Below are 18,988 nucleotides of genomic sequence, written 5' to 3'. Positions count from 1 at the left end.
TCCAGTAGTTGAATTGAGTACCTCATGGGTTAGTCCATTAAGAAGTGTCCAGGTGATCTTAGCAGGTTGATGTGGGTTAGCACCAGCAGTTCCGGAGTGGAGAAGGAGGGAACAAGATAATCAGGGGCCCTACTAAGGAAGATATGAGTTGTGAACCAGGGGGATGAGTTGAACCAGGATTCAAACCAATTTTGAGACAGTTTTCCTTCTCTTTTTCTCTAACTCAGCCCTTTTCTTATCTTGGCCAGGGACTCCCTGACTACCCCCAAGTGATTCACATAAAAGCAACATTCTTCCCCTAAGGCAGCACATAGGCCCCCTGAGAGACTTCATACTCAAGATACTTCTTGGGCATTGGGGCAGAAGTCTCTTTCTTCTGTAACTTCTTCCTGCTGCGCATGGGCGTAGGCCTGCCTAGCAGAGCAGAAGTCTCTCTCTACCTAATCTAAGTTGGGGTTTTCCACATCTGAAACCAGCTTCTACCCTTGTAGTAACAGCAATTTAGTTGGCCCCTCTCAGAGATGAAATAGACAAGGGCCAACAGGAGACCTAACAGGATGGTCATCTCTGGTCCCCAGAAACAGAAGGCAACATTTGGGGTGAGGGTTGCAGGGTTTGTGACCTTCCCTGATTGGTAGGTGGTGAGGCAACAGAGCTGCGCTCCAGGAATCTTGTATTTAGTCTGAAGTTACCATCTTCCACCTGGGTGGGGGCTCAAAGACATTGCTATGCATATTTCTTGGAACCAGGGCTCTGTCTGGAGGCTGCACCAACCTTTGACTGTTTCTGTTTTCGTATCCCCTCCCTTCCCCGATTAGCAATTGTCTGAATCCACGCTTTGGAATTCAGCGAAGGCCAAGGAGGCTGAACAAAGTCTATATCCTACAGATAAGAAACGGAGAACACAGAACAGATCTGTACTCCAGAGCCCCACAGAGTCCCGCTCCGTTTTAATTTTAGGGAACTAGGCAACTATGACTGTGATAACTTCCTGTCAAAATGGGGCATAGGACTGCCCCAGCTTGGAGCAATACAAGCTCTAATCTGAAAGCACACCCATAGCATCACCTAGTTATTTCCCAGGATATCTGAACCATAGCTACTCTATTTTGACTTTTAATTGTAAACTTTTCCTTAACAGCCAAAGCAGATTTCACTGTTACTGACGTCAGTGTTTCTCTAGGTACGAGAAGATGCAACAATTGGGATTGACAAAATCTTTTCCTGAAAAGATCTAACTATCTGAAGGCCTGTTCTGCGAGTTTTTCCCAGAGCACAGAGTGCCTCATTTCTGATTTTCACCCTGAACTCCTTTCAGGGGCATGGAAAGTTGGCAGTTGCGGTGGCCATGATTTAATCTTTGTAGATGTAGATGGCGAGTGTCAGTCTTCAGTTGGCAGAGCCCCTTTTTGCTCATAAACTTGACCATGATTATGAGGGGGCAGTTCATGACCATTTTATCCCATGGTGCTGAGAGTGTCCATTCTCAGGTAAACAGGCCACTCAATGTGCTGTTACTGGACTAGGCCATAAAACAGTATCCAAAATTCTCTGGACCACCTGTCTTACTAGCTTCTTGGTCCAGGAAAATATTGCCTCTTGTTGCTTCTTCTCATGTCTAGAGTTACACTATTACCATCATCGGTCTCATATGGGACTATGTATTATTCTATTAGAGGCCTCACACACATATTTGACAGTGTAAGAAACAGCAATTTTGTAAAACAGGTGAAATACAAATAACATAGCCAGCAGTATTAGTAAAGTCACAAGTAAGACTTATGTTAAGAACTTCCATTAGATATAGCCCAGTATATCTCAGGTCCTCTGCACACTGACCTGAATATGATTATAATAATTTTTAAGTAAATTTTCTCAGGGCCAACCAGTTAGAGTCTGGTAGTAGAGAAATTTACCAAGGTAACCCAGAACTAGACACAGGTAATTGGACACGAACCCAACAATCGGATTGATTTTTAAAACTAGCATAGGATCAGGCCTATGATAGAAAAGCATTTGACTTATATGCAAAGGTCTAAGAAGTCAAGAAAACATAAATGATCATACGAATCAGGTCCAGCATCTTGGGGAAGCTGTCTCCCTCTGATGTCATCATCTTCTCATCCTGGTGTAGTGTAGTTTCTCCTGATAAATAAGTCCTTCCATCCATGTTGGAGACAGTCCCTTAAATTATGTCTTTTTCCAGTCCTGGTTGCAGGTTATGAGGCATCTGATCTTCATCCAAAGATAGATTACTGAGATGAGCTTCAGAAACAAACTTAGGGTGTTCTTCAAGAATTCAATTAAATTTTACATTAACATCACATAACAGCAAAGAACTATCTAAGAGATGAGTCTTACTAGATGCAGACCTCCATTAAGAAACTGGTCTTTAACATTTTGAAATATCTTTTTCTCCTTAATGTTACCCTTATTTTTATTCAGTATAACCAAATTAAGGCTAGTTTGTTTGCAAAATAGTTCTGTTCTCACTAATTTTGGTCTGATGATTTTTATAACCATAATTGACATCTGTATTAGTTATTTTACCATACATTATAACACGAGCAGATTTATTACTCATTTGATAATCTTTTCCATGTAATTTAACCAACCAAATAAACACAGTTTAATATCTCTCTGGGATGCTCCAGGGGCCCTCTGAAGCACCCCAAAGTTAGCTAGAGATATAAAAGCTCATCTCATTTACATTTTTTAGAAGTTTCTTCACTTGAGGTTAATTTCCTTGTTGACAAACTTGTAACAGATATAATATTTAACTTATATCAAACCTAGGTACAATGAAAATATTCTACTTAATGTTAATTACTCTAAGACATGTCTATATTAGCTAGGTCAACAAACACACATTAGTATCAGGTATTTAACACAATATTTCCCAGTTCTCATGAACCTGGAATTTATTAATTTAGAATTACTTGATTTGTAAGCACTTACCTTTTTTTTAAGCCAAATAAATAGAGCTCATATACAAATTAACCTCAAAAATATTACCCAGAGACATACCAAGAGAGCCCTGGTCTCAAGGCACAGGGAAAGAAAATCAAGTTCTACCTATTTAGACAGCTAGCTTCAGGTCTTTTTTTTTTTCTTTTTCCTCAGTGTCAGGAGTTAGAGATGGTCTAGATAAGTATTACTCTCCCGATCTTCATGGTCAGTCATTACAGACAAAGGGGTGGAAGAGCTTTGACCCATAATGACGGAGCTCACAATGAACACACAAAAAAACAAAAATGGCGCCGGCACACAAAGAAAGGCGACAGACAGAAGACAGACAAATATCGGCCGAAAACACAGAGCTAGGTCTATCCCGGGTTACTGTTGTCTTGCTTCCCAGTGTTATCTCACCAAAGGGCGTCCACTGCCTACCAGATTCGGAGATAGGAGAGACGTTCCTTCCCAATCCCCCACAGAACCAGCTGCCTTCCTGCGCCAGTGCTGGGCCCCGGTCTTATGCTGGCTGCCAGTTGCCTTCCAGCGCGCTCACTGGGCCTCGGTCTTACACTGGCTAGGATGACTAATTCACCTCTGATTAGGCCTAACAAGAGCCAGCTGCCTTCCAGTGCATATGCTGGGCCTTGGCCTTATGCTGGACTTAACCAGACTTAACACCAGTGTTCAGATATCTTTCCTCCTAGTGAGGAAATCCCTTCTATTGGGAGAGTGTTATTTTTCCCAGTTAAAGGGATCCCAGACGAGCCCCCAAATGTTATGCCCAGAGTCTGAGTCCCCAAAACTGAGAGAATAAGATGTCCACAGCAATGTAAAAGCATGAAGGGGTTTTATTTCTAGCTCAAGCTAGGGCTCCCGCCACATCCAATACAGTGGAGTGGAGCAAGAGCCCTGAGCCCAGATTTACAGCAGTATTTATAGGTATAGAACAAAGACAGAGAGTTGGCAAGGGCTGATTGGCTGCAGGAGTTTCCTAGTATTTACTAATTGGCTAATCTTTATTGGGTGCAGGGGTTTCCTGGTATTTACTAATTGGCTATTGGCTGCAGGGGGATGTCTTTTACGTCCTGATAAACTCAAACCAGGTTACGGGGAGCATGCTGATTAGACAAGTCCTGGTATCCATGGGGATGACCTCACTGGGCAATGACTCAGCTTTTCCCGTGAGTCCTACCTTAGTCCCTGAAGCCTATCATGGCGTTTGTTAGGTCCCAACACTGGCAACAGTTTTTCATGCCCTAACCCTAAGAAAAGACATTCACTTTTCTACAGAGCAATATAAGATATGCGGAAAACTAATTTCCGATTAAATGAACTGATGACTATTTCATCAGAAAACAGAAAGGACTAGATACATTTAACCCTACACTGGAATTTTTATCAATGTGTAACATCAGGAATCTGATATTCCCCAGTTTACCAGTTCTCTTTTGATGATAAAAAGTTCAGTTCTGTTCAGTCACTCAGTCGTGTCTGACTCTTTGTGACCCCATAAATCACAGCACACCAGGCCTCCTTGTTCATCACCAACTCCCAGAGTTTACCCAAACTCATATCCATTGAGTCGGTGATGCCATCCAGCCATCTCATCCTCTGTTGTCCCCTTCTTCTCCTGACCCCAATCCCTCCCAGAATCAGGGTCTTTTCCAATGAGTCAATTCTTTGCATGAGGTGGCCAAAGTATTGGCGTTTCAGCTTCAGCATCATTCCTTCCAATGAACGTCCAGGACTGACCTCCTTTAGGATGGACTGGTTGGATCTCCTTGCAGTCCAAGGGACTTTCAAGAGTCTTCACTAACACCATAATTCAAAAGCATCAGTTCTTCGGCGCTCAGCTTTCTTCACAGTCCAACTCTCACATCCATACGTGACCACTGGAAAAACCACAGCCTTGAATAGACGGACCTTTGGTGGCAAAGTAATATCTCTGGTTTTTAGTATGGTATCTAGGTTGGTCATAACTTTTCTTCCAAGGAGTAAGCGTCTTTTAATTTCATGGCTAAAATCACCATCTGCAGTGATTTTGGAGCCCACAAAAATAAAGTCTGACACTGTTTCCCCATCTATTTCCCATGAAGTGATGGGACCAGATGCCATGATCTTTGTTTTCTGCATGTTGAGCTTTATGCCAACTTTTTCACTCTCCTCTTTCACGTTCATCCAGAGGCTCTTTAATTCTTCTTCACTTTCTGCCATAAGGGTGGTGTCACCTGCATATCTGAGGTGATTGATATTTCTCCCAGCAAATTTGATTCCAGCTTGTGCTTCTTCCAGCCCAGCGTTTCTCACGATGTACTCGGCATAGAACTTAAATAAGCAGGGTGACAATATACAGCCTTGCTGTATTCCTTTTCCTATCTGGAACCAGTCTGTAGTTCCATGTCCAGTTCTGTTTAATTTTTATCGATGTGTAACATCAGGAATCAGATATTCCCCAATTTACCAGTTCTCTTTTGATGTTAAAAAGTAAAAGCCCCTAAAATAAGTTGAGTATCTGTTCTGAAGAGCAGCAATCAAGGGGATGCAATCTTGGAAGACTGTCTTCAGAGGCTGACTACAAAGCCAAACCCAAAGAACTCAGGTGGGAAAGGCAGGAGATGGCAACTGTGAAGAGGAAAGAAAGCAGGCAGAATCCCAGGAGAGACAATGACAAAAATGGGCCCTGGGGGCTTGTCAGCAAGGCCCTGCAACAAAAGAGGTTAGCAATTCTATTCCAATTCACACTTTCTGTACACAAAGTGATTCCTCTTTCTCAGCTTAGATTTACTTATCTGGACACACTATACATGTACGTAACATTTTGTGTTTCCAATTCAGAAATTAAAGGTTGCCTCAAACACACTGGCTACAATGGGAACAGGAGGATATTCTTTTGTCTTCTTTCAGAGTTTTCCAAGACTGCATTATAAGGATTAGCAATCACTACCTCTGAAGCTGCTTCTCTCAAGGAAATTATCATCTTCTTAGAGAGCAAAGTACACACTGAGAGCATATCACTGCTCAAAGTGCTAGGTTCCTTTTCCTAAAACTCATGTGGGTTTTGGCCTTTTGTTTTCCATATCTTATTTAAAAAAATAAATTCATTCTCAGGATACTGTTTTCTGGTTGCTAAAGGGTATATAGCTCCATATTTAGTTCATCTGAGAAGGCAATGGCAACCCACTCCACTACTCTTGCCTGGAAAATCCCATGGGCGGAGGAGCCTGGTAGGCTGCAGTCCATGAGGTCACAGTGGGACAGGACTGAGCGACTTCACTTTCACTTTTCAGCTTCATGCATTGGGCAAGGAAATGGCAACCCACTCCAGTGTTCTTGCCTGGAGAATCCCAGGGACAGGGGGAGCCTGGTGGGCTGCAGTCTATGGGGTCGCACAGAGTTGGACACCACTGAAGCGACTTAGCAGCAGCATATTTAATTCATAGGGCCTAGATTCTTACTAATCTCAAGGTATCACTTTGCTACTTTATCTAATTTTTAAAGTCCGTCTAGTCATCTACTGATTACACAAGATAATCTATTCTTCCAGTGTGCTGAGTGATGGGGCGTAAAAAAATACAGGAAAAACAAATAAAGTTCAAAATGAAAACGAATAGTAGGCATCAAAATCCAGTCCATCTTACAAATTATACATTACTTTTAATACTAGAGAAAGCAAAGGATCTTTTAAAACTAAACACAAAACTGGAAAGTTAAAAGATGGTGAGAGTTTGGACTTTAAAAAAATCAGGTTGAAATTCCACCCACGTTTCCATTTCCATTAACATGTCTTCAGAAAATTCTCTAATATCAAGCTCCTGATTTTTTTTTCCCCTTTAGCATGGTTGCAAGTTTTAACTATAAAATTAGTTTAATGAGATAAACTTTGGGGACCAGGATTTTTTTTTAGGCCTACTAGCCTAGTTGTTCGGAGAAGGCAATGGCACCCCACTCCAGTACCCTTCCCTGGAAAATCCCGAGGATGGAGGAGCCTGGTAGGCTGCAGTCCATGGGGTCGCACAGAGTCAGACACGACTGAAGTGACTTAGCAGCAGCAGCAGCCTAGTTGTTTTTTCTTAAACTTCATTCACAGCGCATTCCTTGGATCCTCCAAAACTGTTGCTAGTTCTCAGCATAACAAACTGTAACTCAAAGATAGATTCATCGTTTCTGATGCAACAGTCAGTTAAAACTAATTTCTACTCAAAGAGGAGTTGTTACTCTTCAAACATTCACACCTAACCTTCTGGAAATGCCACTATTAAAAACCTTCACTTCTTTCCTCAGGACGCTGTGACCCTTCTCCCAAATTTATACTGAACAATTCCTCTCATACATATTTCAAAGTCTTGGTTTTCATTTGCACTACTGCTCTTTTTGTGGGCAACTGCAGCTTTAAACGTCTCTAATTCTAGAGATTTAGGGGTTAAAAAATGCTTGAGGCCAACACTGCTCTTCCCTGTGAAAGAAGGTAAAGATGCAGTAAGACCTGTTTCCTATCACATGTCTCCTGAAGAAAAGAAAGTCAACAGCAGTCTAACATCAACAAACTAACATGCACGGAATAAGCTTTCAGCATGAAATCTCACAGTTTTACTAACACACCAGAAATTTAAGACGGGGAGAGAGATTTTTTTGCCTGTCAAGTGGGCAACAGAGGAGTTACAGTGAGTTTAAAACCCCCTCTCTTTGCCCAATGATGACGCGCTCACAACACTATGCTATACAAAAAAAGAACATGCACTTTACTAGTTATCTTCTCCTCAAGCCTCCCTACTTCAAATATCTCAATCATGGCTGGGGATCTCTCTAGAAAAATCCACCTAAATGTTCAAAGCACGAATCAAAGCTCAGAGCAATGCAGTACCGAAGACGAAAAAAGGGATAAAAGAACCTAAAGTCCTTTCTTTCTCTATTAATAGGGCACTGGTAGATTTAGGAGAGATGTAGAAGCAGGGAATATTAGTGGAAGAGAAAAAGAAAAAAGAAAACACAGAGGAGGAGGAAAGAGAAGGTAAGACGATAGGCTTTACTAATTGTTGAGGTCCTTTAATGGACCGGAACCTGGGGGTCCAGAGTCGATGATAAGAAAGTAAAGGAGAGAAAGAGGCTGATAGTCCTTGATTTATGGAGAAAGCCAATAAAGCCCCTGGCACGAGGCTCGCTCAGTTCACGGAGGCCTCAGGCACCCTCTCGATGTGGTGAAGGCACACAGCACCTTCTTGAGAGGGTCTTAGAAGCCCGGGCAGGAAAGTGAATTCAGAGGGCCTCTGTGCTCCAAACAAACAGCCTGATAGAGAGAGAGAAAGACAGACACAGGGAACAGAGCTCTGATGGAGCAAAGGTGTTTTAATTAACATGGTGTGGGCATATATACTGTCTTACATAGTTATTCTCAGCAAAGATAAAGATTAAAATTTGAGACTTACAAAACATAGGGGAGAGAGAGAGAGAGCTATCTCATATTAGAGAGTTGTAAACAATCACTTTAACCCTATGGTTCACAAGAAAGAAGAGGGTACTTCTCTCCGTATAGAGAAACTAATGAAGGAAATGCCTGGATTCCTTGGCCCGGGGAGAGGCTTGCCTCTCCTCTTAATTCCTGAGTAGTCAGGAATTAATAAGGAACAGAGAATTCCTGACAGATCCAAAACAGCACACAGGAAGCCTCCTGTTCAATGATTCCTGACACTTAATTCCCTTATTCTCCTGACAGTTTCAAAGCATTTGGGGGGGGGGGTGTAGAGGAGGAACCTGTTATTTCACTAAATAAAAGGCAACACTGTAAGAAGAACTGCATCTCGATTATCTTTTATTTTCAGCTCTATCCTTGCAAGCCTGCCCACTTAAGCTTTTACGTCACTTTCCTATCTTATTACCTCTATGTTGTGGTTTGGTACTTCAAACAAACTTTTTTTTCCTTCTTCTGATGGAGGAAAAAGATGGTATTGATTTGCTTAAAAGGACGGATGGGAGAAAAAAAAAAGGACGGATGGAAAGCATTATCTTCAGGAGTAAATGTTTCTTAATAACAGAACTATGGATTTATCTATCCCTTCGACTGTCAGCACAGCACTAAAGGCTAAAAGAAGGCTCAAGAGGGAGGTAACATCCCCCTTGTCAAGTCTTTGTTTCCATGCTCCTGCGGTATTGGCTTTGCCAAGTAACCCAATTCCTGTACATAAACATTACAGGTCTCTCCAAACTACTTCTATAAAATAAAATATTGTTTGATCAACCTTATAGAGCAGTCATTTATTCCTATAGCTGCAGGTCTGCTCCGCTGATCTGTCTGGCTACATTCAGAAGGGAACCAAAATTCAAAATTTCATTTATTCTGGGCCAAAAACCAGACTTTTTGTCATTGCCAGATATTTTGGAACTTCGAGTTGGCGCCTCTGCCTAAATTAGTGGCGTATGTTTTTCTTCTTTTAAGAAAGAAGTGGCTTTCTCCATAAATCAAGGACTATCAGCCTCTTTCTCTCCTTTACTTTCTTATCATCGACTCTGGACCCCCAGGTTCCGGTCCATTAAAGGACCTCAACAATTAGTAAAGCCTATCGTCTTACCTTCTCTTTCCTCCTCCTCCGTGTTTTCTTTTTTCTCTTATTGAGGAAGACACCTAATTCTGAAAAAGGCCTCTAGGAAGATGTTAAAATGTCCTGAAATGTTTAACAGCACCTTATTTCAGAGGCGGTGGCTGAACCTCCCCGCGGTACCCCAGGGCAAACACACGGAGCGTCCAAGGGGGCAGAGAGGGAAGCCTCCAGGAGGAATAAGCAGACTTTGCAAAACTGACGGGAGGGAGGAGAGGGGACAACGTTCAGGACTAGGAACAGGCAGCAGTCCAGATGCCGCGGCGCCGCCCGCGGCCCCGCACCCAGGCCTCGGAGCGTCGTCCTCCCGGCCGGCGGCCGCGCGCTCCCCCCACAGCCCCCAGCGGCCCGGGAGCGCCACCCGCCCCCGCGGCGCCGACCGAGCCCCAGGCGGGGCCGAGGGCGGCGCGCAGGGAGCGCGGGCCCCACTCCAGCAGGCTGCTCGGCGCGGGCTCGGGACAGAGGGTGACTCCAGCCCGCGCGCCCGGGCCGCCCAGCCCCAGACTCGGGCTCCGCCGCCGGCCCGCCGCCCACCCCTCCACAGCGCGGCGCCCAAGGCTCTTGTTTCGGCGGCGACGAGAATCAGGATCCCTGAGGAGGCGGTGCCGCGGCGGCTGGTGGCTCCGGCGCAGGGTGAGACCGAGGAGCGGGCGGCCGCGCCGGCACCGCCTCAGTCCCCACCCCCGAGTCCTTTTCCCGCTGAGCCGGACGGGAAGGGGCCGGCACGACCCGGGGCTCCCCCCACACCTCGGGGCCGGGCTCCCGGGGGCTGCGGCGGCGGCCGGGGGCGGCCGCAGGTCCCTCAGGTAAACGGAGCCAGCGAGGCCCCCCAGCGCGGCCTCGGAGCGCCCGCGAGCTCTCGCGACGGCCGGGCGCGCGCGCACCACGGACGGCGCAGGCGCGCCGCGCACGCTCGGCCGAGCGCTCCTAGTCTGAGCCCAGCTTGAGGTGTGAGGTGTGAGGCGAGCATGCTAAGGATTCTGTAGCCATGATCGAGTCTCCGAAGGTTTTTGAGCTGAAAAGTGATTAACAGACCTTTTGAAAAATACTTCCCTGAATAGAGCAGTGGTTAGCCAACGCTGGGGAGTAGGGAAGTGTGGAGATACTGATCAAACGGTGCAAACCTTCAGTTAGAAAATGAGTAAGTTCTACAGACCGTGTGTACAGCATGGTGACTGTGTGGTGATGGTGGTGGTAGTTTAGTCGCTAAGTTGTGTCCCACTCTTGCAGCCTCATGGACTGTAGCCCACCAGGTTCCTCTGTCCATGGGATTCTCCAGGCAAGAATACTGGAGTGGGTTACCATTTACTTCTTCGGGGGATCTTCCTGCCCAGGGATCATGGTGACTGTAGTTTATAATAATATATTATATACTTGAAATTTGCTGGAAGAGTAGATCTCAAGGGTAATCACACACAGAAGCACACACATGCACACCCACACGCACACATGCACACACACAGTAACTATGGGAGGTGATGGATGTGTTACACAGTTTGATTGTGTAAGCATTCCACAATGTGTACATATACTAAGACATCACCTTAAATATATATTTTTTTATTTGTTAAAAAACCCCTCCTGTAGTAGACTGTAATCTCCATTCTAGTCAAGACTTGTCTTTATGCCTGTAATACAGACCTGATAAGTCTTCAGTGAAGTTGTGCAATGGTGACAGTGTGAAGAATGGCTTTGAAGATGGGACAGGAGGTGTGTAACCACTGGCACTTTACCAGAGGACCTATCCTTGCCTTTAAACAGGACACTAGAAGCACACACTGGGGCTAAGGGCCATAAGCCCTTTTTCTTCCCCTTTACCAAAGAAAAATTAAAGGGGAACATGCAAGGACAGCCATTAAGGGGGAAAGAGGTCATGAGAAAACAGCAGCAAGGTTTGCATGTAGAGGGAGGGAAGGCAACTTGCTTTGTCTTGTAATTGTCTTGCATGTTGTATGAAAGCGCCCGAGTGGTCTATACTGTGAACCAGTGTGGGCCTGCAGGTGTGCACACTGCCCGTCTTCTAGAGTGGGCAGAGCGAAAACTGTGAAAGGATAATGACAAAACCCAGGGCAGGACGCCTCCATTTCCTGCTTCAGGAAGACTGTTATCAAGAGGGCTCTTTTTCTCAGCCAGGCCCCGTCTCCTGAAAACCAAACTTTATTCAAGTTGATTTGAAAACAAACAAAAAAAAGCCTAATTCAAATAATTTCTAGCTCTGAAGAACCAGGAAGGAATAAAGCAACAACAACGCAACACCTTAGGGAGGACCTGGAAAAGCTACTTTGTCCTAATCAGAAATCGTGCTTATAATCAGTCAGATTGTTTTCTACTCATACTGGGAAAAGAGAGTTTCTGAGCTTACAACAGAAGTTTTTAACCTAGTATAAACAAAATGTAATGTTTATACGCATTTTTCTAGGGAGAAGATTCATAGTTTTCATCATATCCTCAAAGAGTTTTATAGCCCTGAAAAAAAAAAAATAAAAGATTGAAAACAACTGGTTTAAGGAATTCCCTGGCATGCCAGAGGTTAGGACTCTGTACTTTCATTGCCGAGGGCCAGGGTCAATCCCTGGTTGGGGACTAAGATTCTGTAAGCCGAGTGGCTTGGCCTAAACAGATAAATAAAAATTAAAACACACACACACACACACACACACACACACACACACCTTCAAAGTTTAAATAGAAGAAACATCAAACATGAATAAATAGCGATAAAAAAGGAAATATGTGATTTTTAACTGAGTAGATCTAGACTCAGTGACCGTGCTTTATATATTTGCCTGCTCATGTGTATTTTTATAGCAGCCAATTAATAATACTGTAATGAAATCATTTCTTACACCTTTGCAACGTAGCTGTTTGGAGCTAAGAATGTGAGGGCTCATCTGAACCTCCTTAATTCCCCCTTATTCCAGCAGAGTGGTATCAGCAGGCAACTGCAGGAAGATATTATCTATGGTTTAAAACCCTGAGGTTTTAAAACGTTGGCTTTCTCTTCAGCTGTAATTTAAACCTGAGAGGGAATATTACATGTCAAGTGAGAGTCACAAAATTTCACATCTAGCATTTGGGGGAATCCTCTGTAAGTAAAAAGGTAATGGTTTTTTAATTTAAAAAATATTTATTTTTATTTATTTGGCTGTGCCAGGTCTTAGCTGTGGTATCTGGATCAAAAAACTGTCCAGGTGAATTCCCTGGTGGTCCAGGGGACGTGGGTTCTATCCCTGGTCAGGGAACTACATCCCACATGCCCTAACAAAGACCTTGCTCAGCCAGATAAATACATAAAAATAAATATGTTTTTAAATTTTCTTATATTTGTTGCTATAATTTTTGGAGCCCTGGGTGAGGCAGGCAAATCCTGTGCAGTCCTCAACTCAGCACCACTGCTTTGGATATGAAACATACCTTCAGGGAGGAAGAAGGCACAAACAAACAGAAACACGGAGGATATATACTGAAAATGCCATCAATCTGCTTTAAATATTTTTTACCTTAAAATATTTTGTTGTGCCCCCTTCAAGGACAGGCTTTGAAGAACTCTGTAAATAACAGGAAGTTCTAAGAAAGTCTGTGGTGATGCTATTTATTTTACTTTTTTCAACTTTCTATTTTGTATTGGAGTATAACCAATTAACAGTGTTGTGGTGGTTTCACATGAACAATGAAGGGTCTCACCCATACATATACATGTATCCATTCTCCCCCAGCCAGGCTGCCATTGAGCACGGTTCCCTGTGCTATATCGTGGATCCCTGTTGGTTATCCATTTTAAATATAGCAGTGTGTACCTGTCCAAGTCAATCCTAAAGGAAATCAGTCCTGAACGTTCATTGGAAGAACTGATGCTGAAGGTGAAGCTCCAATTCTTTGGCCACTTGATGCAAAGAGCCCACACATTAGAAAAGACCCTGATGCTGGGAAAGATTGAAGGCAGGAGGAGAAGGGGATGCCAGAGGACGAGATGGTTGGATGGCATAACTGACTCAATGGACATGAGTTTGAGTAACCTCCAGGAGATGGTAAAGGACAGGGAAGCCTGGCGTGCTGCAGTCCATGGGGTTAGTCAGACACGACTGAGTGACTACTTGCAAAAAGTTTCAAAGCTAGTAAGTTTTAGAGCCAGGATCCCAACTGTGTAATGTAACAAGATTTGGTTGCAAACAACAGAAATAGATTCTAGCTAATGTGTGCATGCTGTGTGCTTAGTCGCTCAGTTGTGTCCAACTCTTGTAGCCCGCCAGGCTCCTCTGTCTATGGGGATTCTCCAGCCAAGAATACTGGAGTGGGTTGCCATGCCCTCCTCCAGGGAATCTTCCCAACCCAGGGATCGAATCCAGGTCTCCCGCATTGCAGGCAGATTCCTTACCATCTGAGCCCCCAGGGATGCCCCTACAAGAAGGGTCTTCTAGCTGATGGAGGTGAAATTTACTGAAGGCTATCAGGTGGCTCACAAGATGGAAAGGACATGCGTGCATGCTAAGTTGCTTCAGTCGTGCCTGATTCTTTGTGACCCTGTGGACCATAGCCTGCCACGGTCCTCTGTCCCAGGGATTCTCCAGGCAAGAATACTGGAGTGGGCTGCCATGGCCTCCTCCAGGGGGTCTTCCTGACCCAGGGATCAAGCCTGCATCCCTTAGGTCTCCAGCATTGGCAGGCAGATTCTTCACCACTAGCACCACCTAGGAAGCCCCTCCAAGAAGAGTCTAAGAACAGCTTAACAATATCCTCAGAGCATCTACAGTCCTTTGAATAATCACCTTGGCTGTAAAGCAAGGATAAGCCAGCATCAGTTACCTGGCCTAGCTTAGTCTCATGACTGGGCAAGGGGAGGCCACCTTGATTAACCAATCAGCAGACCCTACACACTGAGGGAAAAATAATCCCTCATGGAAATTAGAGTGCTTTAATCCAATGAAGGCAGACCTAGGGACTTCCCTGGCTGTCCAGTGGTTAGAATTGGATCATAAAGAAGGTTGAGTGTTGAAGAATCGATGCTTTTTAATTGTGGTACTGGAGAAGACCTTTGAGACTCCCTTGGACAGCAAGAAGATCAAATGAGTCAATCCTAAAGGAAATCAACCCTGAATATTCATTGGAAGGACTGATGCTGCAGCTAAAGCTCCCAAACTTTGGCCAGCTGATGTGAAGAACCGACTCCTTGGAAAAGACCCTGATGCTGGGAAAGATTGAAGGCAGGAGGAGAAAGGAGGCAAGAGAAGATGAGATGGTTGGATGGCATCACCAACTCAATGGACATGAGTCTGAGCAAACTCTGGGAGACAGTGAAGGACAGGGAAGCCTGGTGTACTTCAGTCCATGGAGTTGCAAAGAGCTGGGCACAACTTAGTGACTGAACAACAGCAGTCATGGTTAGGACTCAACATTTCCAATACAAGGGATGTGAGTTCCATCTCTGGTGGGAGAACTGAGATCCCACATGCCGTGAAGCCACAAAAATGAAGGCAGACATATACAGTACTGGGTATACTGTATATTTTCCCCAGTGTATTTTTCCCAATAAACCCAAATCTGTCCATATGTAAATTCTTGGCCTTGTCCATTGTAGTCTTCTACTTCTTAAATATGGTAGCAAGCTAGAGCCCTTGTTAGCTAGATGTCAGAAAGTTGACAGAGGAAGAAGGAGGTCACAAGGGACAAAATGGGGTAGTTCAGATTGCACGGAGATTTTATAAATACTTCTTTCTGACCAATAGGTTATGTTCTTAGCTAAGAGTGATTCTGATTTTTTTCCCCTTGGTCCAATGAAAATCAAACAGAGTTAAACAGACCTAGGCCTGATTCTCTGTTTCACCACCTACTGTCTGTATAACTCTGGGCAAAGCGTGTAACTTCAGTGAGCCTCACTTTCTTCATCTGTAAAATAAGCTAAAACCCACCACCTTACCATATTGTTATGGGTTTTAATTGAGCAAACCTGTTAAGTGCCTGACATATAAAAGACTCCCAGTAAATGTTACTCTCCCCCTCGTCCCTGCCCCTGCCCCGTGTACTAAAGAGGATTGTATGGAATGAGTGTTCTCAGTATTCTGAAGATTGTATGATTCATTTCTTCTGCAGGTATAGTTTTTCTTACAGAAGAATATCCAGTTATTTCATGATGGCCTTTGCACGTCCAAAAAACACAAATGGTCCCAAAATGCAGACAAAGATGAGTACCCGGACACCCCTAAACCATCAGCTTTTGAATGACCGGGTAAGTAATAAGAACTATTTTATTAGTTGAAATCATGCTTTAAAGGAAAAAAAAAGCATTAAAATTTTGGTAATGAAAAGTTGAACAGCAATTGCTTAGGATTGTATACTGGATTTAAAAAAAAATGCAGGATTTCTTCAAAAATTTTAATTGAAAAAAACGGAAATAAATTTAGAACAAAAATAAAGAAAACTTTAATTGAGCCCCAGTTACATGGCCAGAGTTGGCACGAGATACAGAGTTCCTGCTCAGAAAGGAAGATCTTAGGGTCTTCCCTGGTGGTCCAGTGGCTAAGACTCTTGGCTCCCAGGGCTGAGGCCCAGGTTCTATCACTGGCCAGGGAATTCAGTCCCACATACTGCAACTAGAGACCTTGTGTGGTGCAACTAAGACCCAGCACAGCCAAATAAATTAATAAATATTTTTAAAAGATTTAGGAGGTAGAAGGCGGAGTGTCTGCCAGCTCCCCTTCACCTCCGTACCCACCTGGTCTTCAGGCTCTGTGAGTCTCCCTCCGAGGCCTCTTCATCCAGACCCCTCTTCTCCTTTGACTGTGCACATCCGGCTCCACGTCGTCAGTTCACACACTCACCCCCCTTCGCCTGGCACATTGCAGTAGCCCCTCAGCTGGTTTCACTGTCTCTATTCCGTCCTCTATTCTGGTCCCAGAACGATCTTTCTAAAATACCACACTAATCCTATGAAGCAAAAGCGATAACACACTGCTCCAAGGATAAATTCCACCCTACCCACCGTGCATAGCACTGAGGACCCTTCATGTGTGTTAGTCACTGAGTCATGTCCGACTCTTGGAGACCCCATGGACTATAGCCGGCCAGGCTCCTCTGTCTGTGGGATTCTCCAGGCAAGAATACTGGAGTAGGTTGCCATGACCTCCTCCAAGGGATCTTCATGACCCACGGATCGAACCCAGTGTCCTTTATATCACCTGCATTACCAGGTGAGTTTTCTTTTTTTAATTTATTTGGTTGCAATTTTTGCTGAAGCATGTGAACCCTTAGTTGCAACATGTGGGATCTAGTTCCCTGACCAGAAATCAAACCCAGGCCCCCTGCATTGGGAGCATGGAGTCTTAGCCCTGGACCACCAGGGAAGTCCCAGCAGGTGAGTTCTTTAACACTGGCTCCAGCTGGGAAGCCTGAATAGCTTTTGTCAAATTTTATGAGAATTTCTAGGGAATTCCCTGGTGGCCCAGTGGCTCAGAGTCTGTGCTCCCAGTGTAGGGGGCCTGGGTCCCATCTGTGTTCAGGAAACTAGATCCCACATGCGGCAAGAGTTTGCATGCGGCAGCTAAAGAACCCACATGGCACAACCAAGACCCAGTGCAGTCAAATAAATAAAAATGTTTAAAAATCTCATGATAATTTCTAGGTGAGCAATGATAAGAGAAACAACAATTTCTATTAGAAATGATATTTATGTTGTTGTTCAGAACTCCCATTTTATCACCCCCTTATTTTTATTTTGGTTTCATTAGGTTCTAGTTTGGAGTAAAAGTATTTTCAAAAAATTTAGCCTGCCATATGTGAAATAGATAGGCAATAGGAATTTGCTGCATGGCTCAGGAAACTCACACAGGGGCACTATATCAACCTAGAGGGGTGGGGTGGGGATGGAGAGGGGAGGGAGGTTCAAAAGGGAGGGGATATATGCATACCTATGGCTGATTCATGTTGAGGTTTGACAGAAAACAACAAAATTCTGTAAAGCAAAATCCTTCAATAAAAAAATAATTAAAATTTAAAAACTGTCAAATCACCATGTTGTACACCTGAAACTAACATTATATGTCAATTATAATTCAATAAAAATTAAATATAATACAAATTTAAAAAACCTTGGCCCGTGTGTATACCCATATGTATGTGAATGAATGTATCAGTGCTCAGACACACACATGGAATTTGCATATGTATACAGCAAACTGTTAACAGTGTGTGCACATGTGCTCAGTCTCGTCCGACTCTTTGCAACTCCACAGACTGTAGTCCTCCAGGCTCCTCTGTCCATGGACTTTTCCAGGCAAGAATATTAGAGTGGGTTGCCATGCCCTCCTCCAGGGAATCTTCCCATCCCAGGGATTAAACCCACGTCTCTTTATGTCTCCTGCATTGGCAGGTGGGTTCTTTACCAGCTGAGCCGCCAGAGAAGCCCAACTATCAATAGCAGTTTCTCCTAAAAAGTTGGATGACATGGAAGAGTGGGAGGGAAGTCTGTTGGAAGAGAGAGTTTTTGGTTTTTACCGTATACAGTGCAATCATATTTAACAATTTAAACAACAAATATAAGTAAAAGCGAGCAAAGAACAGTAATGCTGAGAATGGAAACACAGGTTCCAGATCAGCTATACTAAATAATCTCCTGCTGGACTTCAGCGAGTCTCTTATGCCTCTGATCTTTACTACCTGCCTTTGGAAATTGAGTGGCTTGGATCAGATGACCTCAAAGGCCCCTTCCAGGTCTAACATTCTGACACTGTGAAAGGGGTTCAAAATAGATACCTAAGTTTACAGCTGGGCAGACCGTGTCCATATGATAACTTCAAGGGCTTTTCTACACTTCTACAACAGGGCATTTGCCAATGATCAGCGTAATTTTGAGGTCCTCTTTGTTTTGGCCACACTGCACAGCATATGGGACTTCAGTTTGCTGGCCAGGGATAGAACACAGGCACCCTGCATTGCAAGCGCTGTCTTAAACAGAGTACCACTAGGGAAGTCCCTGGTTTTTGTTTTAATTTTGCCTTTTTTCTATTTTGTAGTACAATGAAAAATATGAAACTGTTTCAACCTAAAATAAATCTCATAGGAGTTTCACTTCACAAGAGGCTTTAAGCAGAGAGATTGAATTCAAATGTAGATGCCAAAATTATAGCATCCTCAGATTACAAGATAATTCAGGCCTTGTGAAAATGTTGAGAGGAGGAGTGTTTTATAAGTATGTATCTCTTTGCTGTCTAGTGTAGGGTTTTTTCCATCTAGTGTTTTAATCGAAAGTGATCAACATTTTTTTTTTTAATATGGTTCACACATGTAGCACAGTCCACATGTAGTTAAAAGGGTGTTCTAAGAAAAAGCAACTAACCACCACCCATCGGTCATAATTCAGGAGCCCCAAATGTCTTATGCCTCCACGGTAATGATGGCCCTTGGTGAAATATGCAACCACAGCGTCAACAGACTAAAATAACAACCGTGGG

At 43.9% G+C, this 18,988-nt stretch overlaps 1 protein-coding gene across 1 annotated transcript; it reads left to right on the top strand.

Annotated features, from left to right (window-relative positions):
* Positions 1-9,598: 9,598 nt before the first annotated feature.
* On the top strand, positions 9,599-10,492 carry LOC138429713 (skin secretory protein xP2-like). Its single transcript, XM_069571443.1, has one exon. The coding sequence runs from the start codon at positions 9,599-9,601 to the stop codon at positions 10,490-10,492; it is 894 nt and encodes a 297-aa protein (XP_069427544.1).
* The last annotated feature ends 8,496 nt before the right edge of the window (positions 10,493-18,988 follow it).

This window comes from Ovis canadensis, chromosome 24 (genome assembly GCF_042477335.2).
Source record: "Ovis canadensis isolate MfBH-ARS-UI-01 breed Bighorn chromosome 24, ARS-UI_OviCan_v2, whole genome shotgun sequence".
Classification (NCBI taxonomy): Eukaryota; Metazoa; Chordata; class Mammalia; order Artiodactyla; family Bovidae; genus Ovis; species Ovis canadensis.
This window is presented reverse-complemented; position numbering and strand designations above follow the sequence as displayed.

Coding starts and splice junctions, on each gene's coding strand:
- LOC138429713 (XM_069571443.1), top strand. CDS start 9,599: ATGTTAAAATGTCCTGAAATGTTTAACAGCACCTTATTTCAGAGGCGG.